Source organism: Solanum lycopersicum, chromosome 1, assembly GCF_036512215.1.
Source record: "Solanum lycopersicum chromosome 1, SLM_r2.1".
In the NCBI taxonomy this organism is placed as follows: domain Eukaryota; kingdom Viridiplantae; phylum Streptophyta; class Magnoliopsida; order Solanales; family Solanaceae; genus Solanum; species Solanum lycopersicum.
Window position 1 is genome coordinate 78,674,025 of NC_090800.1, and position 13,123 is coordinate 78,687,147.

General features: G+C 32.5%; 2 protein-coding genes across 2 annotated transcripts; both read right to left on the minus strand.

The window, feature by feature from the left end:
• Positions 1-1,955: 1,955 nt before the first annotated feature.
• On the minus strand, positions 1,956-8,924 carry LOC101268149 (putative disease resistance protein RGA3). Its single transcript, XM_019215618.3, has 2 exons — positions 5,407-8,924; positions 1,956-2,315 (listed from the first exon to the last, which is right to left on the minus strand). Exons 1-2 carry the CDS (start codon positions 7,967-7,969, stop codon positions 2,305-2,307), a joined length of 2,574 nt encoding a protein of 857 aa, XP_019071163.1. The 5' UTR covers positions 7,970-8,924; the 3' UTR covers positions 1,956-2,304.
• Positions 8,235-8,732, minus strand: LOC138347219 (putative disease resistance protein RGA4). The gene has a single exon (XM_069294946.1). It carries the CDS (start codon positions 8,730-8,732, stop codon positions 8,235-8,237), a length of 498 nt encoding a protein of 165 aa, XP_069151047.1.
• Positions 8,925-13,123: the final 4,199 nt, after the last annotated feature.

Sequence of the window (13,123 nt, forward strand, 5' to 3'; positions counted from 1 at the left end):
ATTTCCATCCTCGAAATTGTGATGTAATCTTATTTATTATCTAAATGAATACCATGTTCATTCTACAACAAATTGAACATTTTGTGGAGAATTTGATCCTCTCGAGTATATCTATATCTTGTACAATTGCAAACTCAAAGTAGTTGGAAAGTTAGCTAAGATCTTGCAATGTCTAAACAAGTGAAAGCTTGTTGTATTTGTAGTTGCTGGAGTTCATTCTGATAACAATCGACCAGTGTTACTCTTCTGCTTTTGTTATTAGGGAATTGATCAAGTATTACTTAACGTTCTCTTAGTTCAAGATATTCCTTAGCAACTGTTGGATTCTCTTTTCTTATCCTATTGAGGTTGAGGAGTCGAGGCAATAGAGAGAGGGACTCGGAGTGAGTCCAGACTCCAGGGTCTTACAGTATGTTAGACATATCCATCTTCTGATTTTGAATGTAGTTGTACTTACTCGAGTCTGTCTTATTTACCATATCAAACATTATAAACTCTTCTTTTTTTTTTTATGAAAAGCCATTTCCCAGTGTACATGCTACATATCTTGCAATATATATTTACATGTTGTAGAAAAGTAGCTGAACTAGATCTTGTATTATGATGTTTGTCAAGAGAAAATATGAGATCTACAACATGTAGAAAGTAGCTGAACAGATCTTGTATTCTAATGCTGATAAGAGAAATATGCTTATTTTAATGTGTGAAAAACTAAGGTATATCTTAGTAACATGTTTTTCTTCTGAAGTGGATTTTGTCATTTTTATGTTATCTCTGTTATCCTAATTTTCAAAGTCATATAAGTTTTTTATTTAGATTTGGCCATTATTTGAGCTTAACATGCCTAGTTGTTAACAAGAGAAGTTTGACAGGTACAAAATTCACATAATTAACGCCCGTTGGCCATGTCTTTGAAAAACAGTTACATTATTTATAGTGTCTCAAATTCTACAGGTAAAACTTCACGACGATTTTTATATTAAATTCCATGACAATAGCTATTTTTCATGTTTGGGAATGGCATGTTCTGGTCTCAATTAATGATGCATTCTCACCAAACATCAAAATTAAATTGTAGTTATGATGTGCATTTATCATAACCAGTATTACTTGTCATACTCATTTTCCATGGACTTCCCATATATAGCTGTGATGCCTATTGTCTTTAATAAACATCTTATTCAACTCAAACACTGCATTTATTAATTTATTTATACATGTCCTTGCTAGCTCATTTTAGGAGATTTTTTACCCTCTTTTTCCAGTGGATGCATGCAAATGACTGGCAAGACTACTTATTACAGCCAACCCTTAAACTGCACATTAAAAGCAATTATCTTAACTTGTATAACTCATGTTGTGTATGGCGCTTGGTAAAATGTGTAAGAATAATGTTGTGAAGAACATATTAGTAATATTAATATTTGTTGTGCTGGCACTATTTCTTATACAGTAATGTGATTTGATTTATTAGAAATAACAGGCATTGTATAATTTCAAAAAGAAAAAAATACAAAAAGATACCTTCCACAAATATAACAAAAGAAAGATGGAATAATTGTGTCTTTAACTATATTAGTGCAAGCATTAAAAGTTTTTATGTTTGATTTGACAATACTTTTTGAGTCTATATAATGAGGATGAATCTAAACAGTGCACTGTACTCTTACTAAAATTTCAAATCATTTTATTGAAAATATTTGAAAAAGAATCTTAAAGAGTATGGGTTGACTCTTGAAAGGAATTGTGACTAATCATTCGAATAAGTCACGAGAAAGCAAACTGTAACAAAAAAAAAAAAAAAGAGAGACAAATAATCACAGGCAGCAGCAGCTAAATTCCTTTTGCAGTAAGAGACAAATTGGAGCTTCAGATTCAAAGAAGAGTAGGAACAAGTTGAACTTGAAAACTCCAAAAGAATTGGACTTTTACCTCTCTGTCTTCTTGCAACAAAATTATATTCCTTCCTATCATATGCATTTCCATTCACCATAAAATAAAATATAGATTCACTCGTTAACTTATATATGTGTTTCTAAATTGCAAACTAAATATCATATCAAATTTATACATGAATAACTTACATCCTAACTAGTTACCATGATATTACGTACGGAGGATTTAATATCAACATAACTCACCAGTCACCACCAAACAGCTACAAAACGACCACTAACCTTTATAACGTACAGATACACAAGGAGGCAAAAACAGATGATATTTAAAAAGAAGATACTTAGGTATTCAGCTTTGTTTCCATTTGTAGCTAGTCCATCAGCTACTTGGTTGGCGACTCCACCTTAGTCAAGGATAACCTGCAATATCATCACCGAGATTTAGCACAACGTTCATTGCCATTAGTTAGCATGTTGACTACCTTTCTTTCGACTTCCAACACATATAAATTAAAAGACAATGGCCGAGGTGAGTGCAAGTTGATCCGAACAATAAATTAAATGACAATGCTACCATAACCGCAATATAATCTCTGCAAAATGTGTTAGTTTTTGTGGCTAATCAGCAACTTATTGCCCCATTGCTATTTCTTGTTACATCCCATTATCCTTCATTCCAAGGTTAGCTTTAGCAACATTCATTTTGTATAAGTTTGTAAGAGGAGGGTTCCATTTGACTCAACAGTTTGATGGAGGATACTATTGGTAGTTGTTTAGGGTTGTATATTAAGTTACCCTTGTAACAACATTGTCGATACTGAGCATTTTTTATTTATTGTTAAATAAATTTTTATTTCTATTTACCATAGGTGCCAAAAGTAGCCTCTCTACACCACAAAGGTAGGGGTAAGGTCTCACACATCCCAGACATCACTTGTGGGATTACACTAGGAATCTTCTTGCTGTTACCAAAAACAGAAAGGGAATAACTCTATCAATTTCAAGTTATGGGATTACGTCATGCAAAACTAGCCAAAGGAAGTATACGTCATTTTCTTCAAAGTGTTTAGTTTCAGAGCCATTTACAGTTAAGTGTATGATCTCTGCCAATTTATGGTGGTAAAAGATGGTAGGCTGATGGAGTACTGAACAACCCATTTTGTTTCCATAAGAAGATCTCGAAATCTTCCTAGCGGTTGGAACTTCTAATGTAAGTATAGTCCAATCTATTGAAAATGTGTTCAGGAAGTTCAACGGAAAGATAGTAAGAAAAGTTTGTCTATCATGTAAGTAGTCTGAGAAGGTTTAAGTGTTCCTCATTGAAGTTGAGAGGCCTATGAATCATGCTACATAGTGCCAAGGAATGTTGGATCCAAGAGTTGTTCCGAGATTTCATTTACTTCGAGACAAAGATTTCAACCTGCACAAACATTATTCCAAGTATGGGCGGGTGTATGGGGGCTATTTGTATCTATATTTCTTGCATTCATTAATTGTTCCCAGAGTGAGTTATTATCATTATGAAATCTCCAAGCGAGTGATGCAAGAAGATCTTGTTCTTCCAACTTGATTTTTGTAATGCTAGTTGGTAGTGAAATAGTTTGCATGATATGTTTAGTATGCAGGCCAACATTGATTCAACAAGCATTGTTCTACAAGTGAAACTTTCATATTTAGGGTATGATTTAGACTGTGTGTGAATGATCTATCCTATGAGTGAAATTTTCATATTTAGGCTTAAAATTTACTTCTTCGAGTTCATGTCAAGCTGTCGCGTGTATTATTTGGTTCTATTATCAAAGACCCCTCAAGACATTCTACAAGGATCCCAATTCTAAAACCTTTGGTTTATCTGTTGATTTCTAAAGAAAACCTTCACTATGTTGCTAGACAAAAAGATATTTCTGCCACCCCAGTACTGCTACAACCAAAAATTACACTTAACCTTAGGCAAGTAAAAGAAATAGATATGATGAGAGCCTAAAATCACTGGAACTAAGTAACAATTCTCTAGCATTTCATATGACTTCTATGACAAAAAGCATTGCTGATCATATAGCAAATGGAAGGAATCTCAAGGGAAATAGATGGATGAGGCGCAATTGCTAAGCACGTAATGACTATTTACCTTTACTCACTAAAACAGCAATTTTAGCTCCAAAATCATTAAACAACAATTTGATTTGGACTTATGATACACTTGGATTACCATAGATGGAATACTCACGAGGATTAGTAATAGAAGTTACTGCAATTGATATGATAAAAAAGGATAGAGTGGCTAATACATTATGTGGAATGATTTACTAATAACACCAAAATCCTGATGGCATGGGATACTTCCACACAACATTCACAGTTGATGCATTAACCACACAAATAGATAGCATTATGGTATTTAACCAGGAACCTTGATCTGTTTGATATGTATTTACATGAACGTTTTAACTGAGAAACCAAATTGACCAACTCAATAAAACTTTTGAATAAGAAACAAAACTGATACTGCTATGTACATGTTCAGACTGTAAATCAATCTACTAGCTCAACCCAAACTAGTCGGTGTCAGCTATATGAATCCTTTATATCCATTCCACTCTATTTGGGCGTACTTCATTTAAATACTCAATAATCTCTTTTTAGGGAATTTAAGGATTCTCTGAACGTTATCCAGAAAAGAAAACACCGAGGGCTCCCTCAAACTAGAGGTTCTTTAACTCCCACACTTATTCTATACTAACATACAAATCTTTAACGAAACATAAAAAAAAAATCCCCTGGAAACAAAATAACTAATGTAAGTTTAACAGCAATTACTCTAACTATGCTCTTGCTCACAGAATGTAGTTGGTCCTAAACCCTGATCAATAAAGAGGGTTGTGGAATGTTGGTTCAATATGAAGTTCAAACAGTAAAGGACAAATTCTTTTAGAAATGAAAAGCAAGAACAGTGTTTCAGCTATACTTCTCCCCTTTGTTTTGGTTTGACCAACTATCTAAGGGTTGTCGAAAAAATAACAACCTCCTGAAATGCAAAACTACCATCAAGAGAAGTAAAACTAACATACAACAATTATGAAGTGTACTTATTATTAATTTTAAATATGATGTAACATTATCCTCAAATCAATATTATAAAAATCATTTCAGTAAAGAGCATCCACGTTCAGGTTAGATCCAGGGAAGGACGCACCCCAAGGGAATGCAACGTAGGCAGCCTACCCTGATGCAAGCATCAGTAGTTAATCCCACGGCTCAACCCCGTGACCCATATGGGTCTCACAGAGACAACTTTCCTATTGCTCCCAGGCTTTCCTTCAATACATCAATAGTAAAATCATTTGTATTCAATATCTCTTGTCTCTGTGAACACGAACTCATGTTGAACAAAATGAGAAGTAATATTTACTTATTTTGAAACTTGTAGCAGTCAAAATGAGAAGTAATATATAATATTCTGATTGTTTCAGTGTAACCAGAAAAAGCACATGATCTAAAATGCATTAGTTACCTGTCATAGCTTGGATGTATGGACCATTAATCTTGATGAATGGAACGTGTTTTATCTTGTGCCAATCTTCTCCGACATCCTTTCTACATCTTGATCCCAAATTTGGACAGCCCCATATAGACAGAAACTGAAGCTTAGTTAGCTTTTTCACTGATTCTGGTAGAGAACTTAATTTTCCGCAGTACCACAGCTCCAATTCTCTAAGGGAACTGAGGTCTCCTAGCCATTCTGGAAGCATATACATCTCAGAACAGCTCCATATATGCAGAGTTTGAAGAGACGTAAGGTGTTTCATGGGCATCGGCAAGGTTGTCAAGTTTCCACAGTCAGAGAGTGATGCATATTGAAGAAACTGTAAGCTTTGTAATCCTTTTTCCAGGCTAATGTTATGGCAACCATGAATGGACAAGGACTTCAAAGTCCCAAGTCCACAGGAATCGAGCACAGAACTGAGATTCTTACAGTTACTGACACTTAATGACTTGATACAAGGAAGAACTTTCAGCTCACTCGAAAGACTTTGAATCTCTGGACACTCTCTAATTTCTACAGACAGTAGACTTTTATTGTTTTTCAGCAACCCTTCAGGTAAGAGTATAAGTTCCAAAAATCCACTGATCATAAGATGAGTAAGGGAGGTAATGTTGGCTGCTGTCTCTGCTAGTAATTCATTGCTACAATCAGACAATTCTAATGAGTTGAGAGAGGGTAGATATGGCAGGTTATTCAAATGGGGACATGCCTCACACGTAAGTTTCTTCAAACGAGGAAGAACACCATGATCTTCATTAACTGACCATCCCCGTAGAGAGGGCATATTCCTGAGGGTCAGTTGCTTCAGTGATGCAAAATGTGTAGCTGAATCCTTTACACCAGAACTACCACAGAAATACATTGCAGAATCCATTCCATCAACAGTGAGAACTTCAAGAAAAGGCAGTTTCTCTAGTTGAGGCAGTTCCACGCACCTGTGACATTTGAGAAGTGAGAGTTCCACAATGCTTACCAAGTATGTAGTCATCAACCAACTAGGGAAATTTGCACCAATATAACCCTCCAAGTGTAACTTCCTCAAATCAGAATTTGGTTGAAGGCCTTCAACAACTCGCTCAACATTTTCTCTTGTCTCCATTTCTTCAACTTGTCCCCATATTAAATTTAGAATTCGGATGTGCCTCTTACCTTTCAAGTTTGCATTTTTGGCACATATTTCATTGGACAAGTTCTCAAGGTTCTTGATCATTAATTCACCATGAAGATCAAGTCTCTGCAATTCTGAGATGTCACTAGCAGCAGCATCGCTAACAATGTAAACTGGCAAAGTTTGAAGGGATCTCATCTGTCCAATGCCACCAGGTAACATGGTTAAGGATGTGCATCCATATATATCCAGATGTCTAAGGTTCACCAACTTTCTAATTTCTGCCGGAAGTTCTATCAGATGGTTGCAATGCTTAAGCATTAAAGCTTCAAGATTAAGGAGGCAACAGATAGACTTAGGCAATGTTCTCAGCAGAGTATTTGAAAGATTGAGGTACCGCAGATGTAATAAAGTACCAATTGAATTAGACAACTTCTTTATGCGAGTACTGCTGCAATCTAAAGCCCGAATAGATCTAAAGCTCAAAAAGAAACTCTCGGAAAGTTTTGTGATATGTCTTTGCCCATCCAATAGAAAAATTGATCGCAGCTTTTGAGCACTCTTCAACATGGAGGGATTTTTAGGTACCACCTCATTGCCAAACATTGATAAGTGGCGTGTCGCCACAGGAATGATAACCTCCTCGCCAAGTTCTGCTGTAAAACAATCAACACCGCCTACAGATTTGGCAAGATCGTGAACAAGATCATGCATGTCACACTCGACTATATTCCCGTCAAAATCTCTTCTCACATTTTGGAAGAAGGAGCGCCACAACAACTCATTGAAATAACCATTCCCAACTTCTTCCGGTGGTATGCTTTCAGAGGACGGAACAAATCCTTCTGCCATCCATAGGTGTATCAAGGTGTTCTTATTTATCCGATATCCCTTGGGAAATATAGAACAATATGCAAAACATTGTTTCAAATGTGTTGGCAGGTATTCATAACTTACTCTTAGGGCCGAAAGAATACCAGCTCCATCTTCATGTTCCATAAGATCCCACATTGCACAATCTCGGATGAAGGACCACTCAGATTTCTGATTCTTTAAGCACATCAAACTTCCAAGGGCCTTTGCTGCTAAAGGAACTCCCCTACATTTCTTTGCAATTTCTTTCCCAACCTCCTCAAGAGCTAATAGTTCTTTTTGCCTATTCTTATATGCAAGCTCCTGAAACAAGGACCAGCAATCACCATCTGAAAGGCCTTCCAAACGGTATGGATTTGTTGTGCCCATCAATAATGCAACCTTCTCATTGCGAGTAGTCACTAGGAGTTTACTCCCATCCAAACCACTGTGAACTAAGTTCTTCAATCTCTCATATTTCTCGTGATCATCATCCCATACATCATCTAGGACAAGCAAAAACTTCTTGCCCAATATCAACTCCTGGACACGCCGCTGGATCACATACATCTCTACAAGGTTACAACTAGTACCAGTGCCAGATTCTATGATTGCTTTTAGAAGTCTTTTCACATTAAATCCTTGTGAGACACAAACCCATATTCTCGTATCAAAACTACTCTCCACAACAGCATCATTATAAACCAATTTCGCAACTGTTGTCTTCCCAATTCCTCCAATTCCAGTAATACTCTCACAACTGACAGATCTGATCCTATAAGTAACTTGATTATATTCTTTTTATCCTCATTTCTCCCTAAAATCTTCGATTCAATTACATAAGAATCCGACTGTGGTCTTTCACAAGAAAACCCTTTTTCATAAACAACATCCCTAAAATGAATTTGGCTCTCTCATTCGCTACCAGTTCTAACTTTTCGACAACTTCTTTCAGTTTCAACTTCATACTATAACCCAAAAAAATCAATGAACCATTCAAATAAAGAGAATTAACAGCATGGAAAACACAATAACGAGTTTCCCCGTCATCAAGAATTACCTTATGACGAAGCAATTCAGTCATATATTCATCCAACAAATCATCCGCTTCATATACTATGTCTTTCAGCTTCATCAGCCAGTTCTTCAAAGCTTTTTCTTTCATTTGCCTTTCCTCAGCATCTTGTAAAACAGCTTGAATTGTCGATAATGTGCTCTGCAGATTCAGCATCTCTTTCTTTGTACTACCTAGTATTCCAATTTTTTGGAAATTTTGGGAAGCTATCTTTTGGAAGACAACTTCCATTAAAGCAGAAAGTAATGCTTCAGCCATGGCTAGTATTGAAAATTCTGAAGGTATCAACAAATTTCTTTGAGAAAGATTTTAGTAAAGAAATGCAATTTATACAGTTGATTATAGATTTATGCGAAAATTATATAGCTAAGTTAGATTCTTTATGTTTTACTATTAAAACTTTCGTAAATTCTTACAAAGGTATCCGAGTTAGATCTACAGAATCAGATTTTTCCATTAAGAATTACAAAATGTTTAAATTAACTTAAAATTTTATTTTTAATTCAATAAAGAAAAAGTTAAATTTCAAAAATATTTTTTACGTCAAAAAAATAAAAAATAGAGAGAAATCTATTTTTGATTTTTAACTTATTTTATATATTTATCAAACCCTATCAAAAATAAAAAATAATTTCAAAAAATGTATTATCTAACTTTTAAATTAATCCAAACGCTCTTTTGATATTTTTCTCGATTTATGAAATTTTGCAATCCGATGATATTTTCGTTGGTTGAAGCGAAAATATCTCTAAAATGTATATCATATTAGAATCTACTAGTCGATTGACGGATTTGTCATTTTAGGGAATTTTTATTTAATAATTGATTTATTTTATTTTTTAGTGTGCCATTAATGTTACTTCAAAAGAAGGGGAAATTCCATGATTAGCAAATATATACAAATTAATTAGTCGTTATAGTTTTAAGTTTAGTTACTTATTATTTGCGACAAGTATTCGGTAATAATTACGTCAATTGGATTTTTGGATTTGTATAGTGTAAATTTTTATGATGTAAATTGTATAGTTATTTAAAGTTCAAATGTTTGTTTTTGTATAAATTCATTATATCGAGTTTATATAAAAATAGTTCAATTAAACAAGGGAAAAGGAATAGATTTACCCTCGAATTTTAATAAATGGTACGTCTATGCCCTTCGTTATGCATTGCATACATATATGTCCTTGTCCTCCAATTATAGGTACAAATATATCACTCACTATCAGACCTGTATTTTTTACGTGTCTTAATCCTATTAAACTATATATTTGACCCATATTTTTAACCCATAACTAACAATCCGCCCCATATCTCATAACCCACCCAATACAAATTAAATCCATATTAACATTTCTATTTTAATAGTTTGAGGGGAGCTGATCTGCAGTAATTTTACATTCTAACAACTTTGAAGTGATGTTTTTAGTATATCAATTCTAATTTATTCAGAAACAACATCTGGTAATTAAATCCTTCGATTTTAATCTAAGTTGGTGTTTTACATATTGTTTTCATTGCATATGGTCAATCTTGATGGAGACAACGAACCTAAATGGATAAAGAGGGTGAAAATCAGAAGGTGTATTGGGTGGGTTATGGTTTATGGGACGGATTGTTGGGTTATGGGTTAAAAAAAGGGTCAAACAGATAGTTTAATAGGATTGAAACATGTGTAAAAAAATTGGGATCCGTTAGCAAGAAGGGTATATTTATACCTATAATTGGACGCACAGACATATGTGTACGCAAAGTATAACGGAGGGCATAGACGAATCATTTATTAAAGTTCAGGAGTAAATCCGTTCCTTTTCCCATTAAACAAATATATCCGTGTATTATACAAACGCACCCGCGAATTGTACAAATGAGGTTGCTTAAATTGTAGCTACAAGTTTACAATTGATCATAATATGCAAAATATAGTTATAGCTATATTAAGTTTATTATAGTAGCTATTTTGAAAAAATTCCTAAAAAATAATATTGTGAATCACAACAATTAATAAAATAAAAAGAAAAAACATAAAGTCACCACCGAAGTTGTCCCATATTTTTAAAAGATACCTTAACTTTGCAACCGTTCTATTATCCCACTAAACAATTTTGAATGGATATAATTAAATCATTTTTCGTCCATATGGCATAGAGAGTGGTGTGCACCCTCTCAAATAGAGTGAGCTGCCTAAAATAACTGATATAATTTTATTTTTACAAGTATTTTACTATAAAATATATTTTCTTATTATTTTAACTATTTTTCCTTTTTATTTTTTCTCTTTCTTTCTTATTTATTTTAAAAAATTCATAGTCAATCTCCATTCATTGAAGATTCTTACCTTCAATGTCACCATTATTACCACAATTTCACCTTTTTTTTTATTACTATTAGTTTTACTCTATTTAATTTTAAAATTTTATCAAAATATTTCCTTACATTTTGAACAATTCGATAAACTCATTAGATTTAAGATGATTAGGAAGTATCATATAGTTTTTTTTTATTCAATTTCAATTAAGTTATTTCAATTTTATTGATTCTTTTAAAATTATCATTTCTAATTTTGAATTTATATGAAAATGAGTAGTTGATTATACCTTCAAAATTTTAAATTTTCTTAAAAAATAATTAATTTTGTTATCAATAATTCAATAAAGTCTAAATAATAGTATAATTTTTAAACAGTTTGATCGGAGAAAAAGAAGAAAAAGAAAAGAAAAAAATGGAAGTGAGTTTCAATTTGACATGAGGGTGGGAGATGAAGAAAAAGAAAAAGAAAATAAAGGGATGAATCACTTGAAAGTGGGAGGTGGAAGATGGAATGAAATTTAAGATATATCAAAATTAAAATTCAAAAGGAAGAGAGAGAGAAATAAAGAAAGAAAAAGATAAAGGAAAATTTAGAATGAAAAAAATATATTTTTAATTAAATTAACACGTGTCATGTAATGATTGGAGTGTGAACTCACTTACTTCTTAAAATTTGGGGCTGATCGAAAAATAGTATAATAATATCTGTTCAAAACTGTTTAGTGGGATAATAAGACAGTCGCAAAGTTAAGGTGTCTTTATGAAAATCCGAGACAACTTCAATGGTGATTTAATGTCTCTTCTCTAAAATAAAATATGAAAAAACATACTAAATATTTTATGAACTCTCAAAATTTTACTAGTGCCACAAAATTTGAGATATAGAGAGTAACATATATTATTTGACAGCAATGTTAAGAACACTATAAATCACAATAATTAACAATTTAGAAATATTTTTTTAAGTAATAAAAATTGGTTAACTCTCAAAATTTCACAACTTAATTTTTTTTTTATCCTCGAAGTATTGAAAATGGTACAAAACTATCCTTCATCCACTTATTGGCTCCAAAATGCCCTTTTCACCCACCTATTGGCTTTAAAATACCCTTTGTCATCCACATTTGAGTTCAAAGTTTAAAATTGATCACTTATTTAACGGTTTCAACTTTAAACTATTGAAATAATTTTTTTAAATACTTGGCGCTCAACTATTAGATATAATTTAATTTATTAATATCATTTATAAACCAACCCACTACCCACTCATTACTAATTAAATCCCACCCAATTAATAAACCAATTCTAATATCAAAATCGCCCTAAAAAGTACTAAAACACGACGAAATTACAGATTCCTGAAAATGACATTCAAAATTATTCAAGTTTGAATTGAAAACACAATTAAATTAAGTTTGAGCCGCTTATTTAGGAGGACACTTTCAATATGATTCTCATTTAAGCTTGAACTCAAATTTTATGATTAAAGGTAAAGAAGTAGTACATCCCGAATTAATTCATGCATTTTTTTAATATAATTTTGTAAATATTTATTATTTGTTTTAAATACTAAAACTTTAATATATTCTTTTGTTAAAAAAGTTATCTATTGAGTAATAGTACATAATTAAGACGAATGAATAATTAAGATCAACATAGTCACACTTTCAAGTTTATCGATAATTTTTAATTAGACACCGAATTATAATATGTTTTGATTGAGGACTTGAATGTATTATAATCTACTCCTATAGATATTTTCGCCTCAAAACATTCATTGAGAGTAGTTTTTCTATTGTTGCATTAGTAGTGGAGCGGGTTTATTAATTGGGTGTGATTTAATTAGTAATGGGTGGGTAGTAGATTGATTTATAAATTATATCAATAAGTTAAATTATAACAAATAGTTGAATACCATGTATATATTTAAATAGTTTAAATTTAAAATTGTCAAATAAGTGGTCAATTTTAAACCCAAAGGTGGATGAGAAGGGTATTTTGGAATCAATAAGTGGATGAAGGGTAGTTTTGTACTATTTTTTTTTATTCTTCAAGGGTATTTTAGACCCTTTTCCATTTTTTTTAAAGTGACTCAAATTTTGATTATCTCTCAGAGTTTTCCATGTGCCACGTAAATTACGATAAAGTGAGTAACATATATTATTTAAAAATTGTGTTAAAGAAATCATAAATCACAATAATTGATAACATAAAATATTTTAAAAATTGATCAACTCTTTTAATTATATATGTGCCACATAAATTGAGATAAATAAAGTAGATTGAATCCATAGGTGACCCCTTAAAATTGACATCAACTTTCAATTAGACACCATAACTAA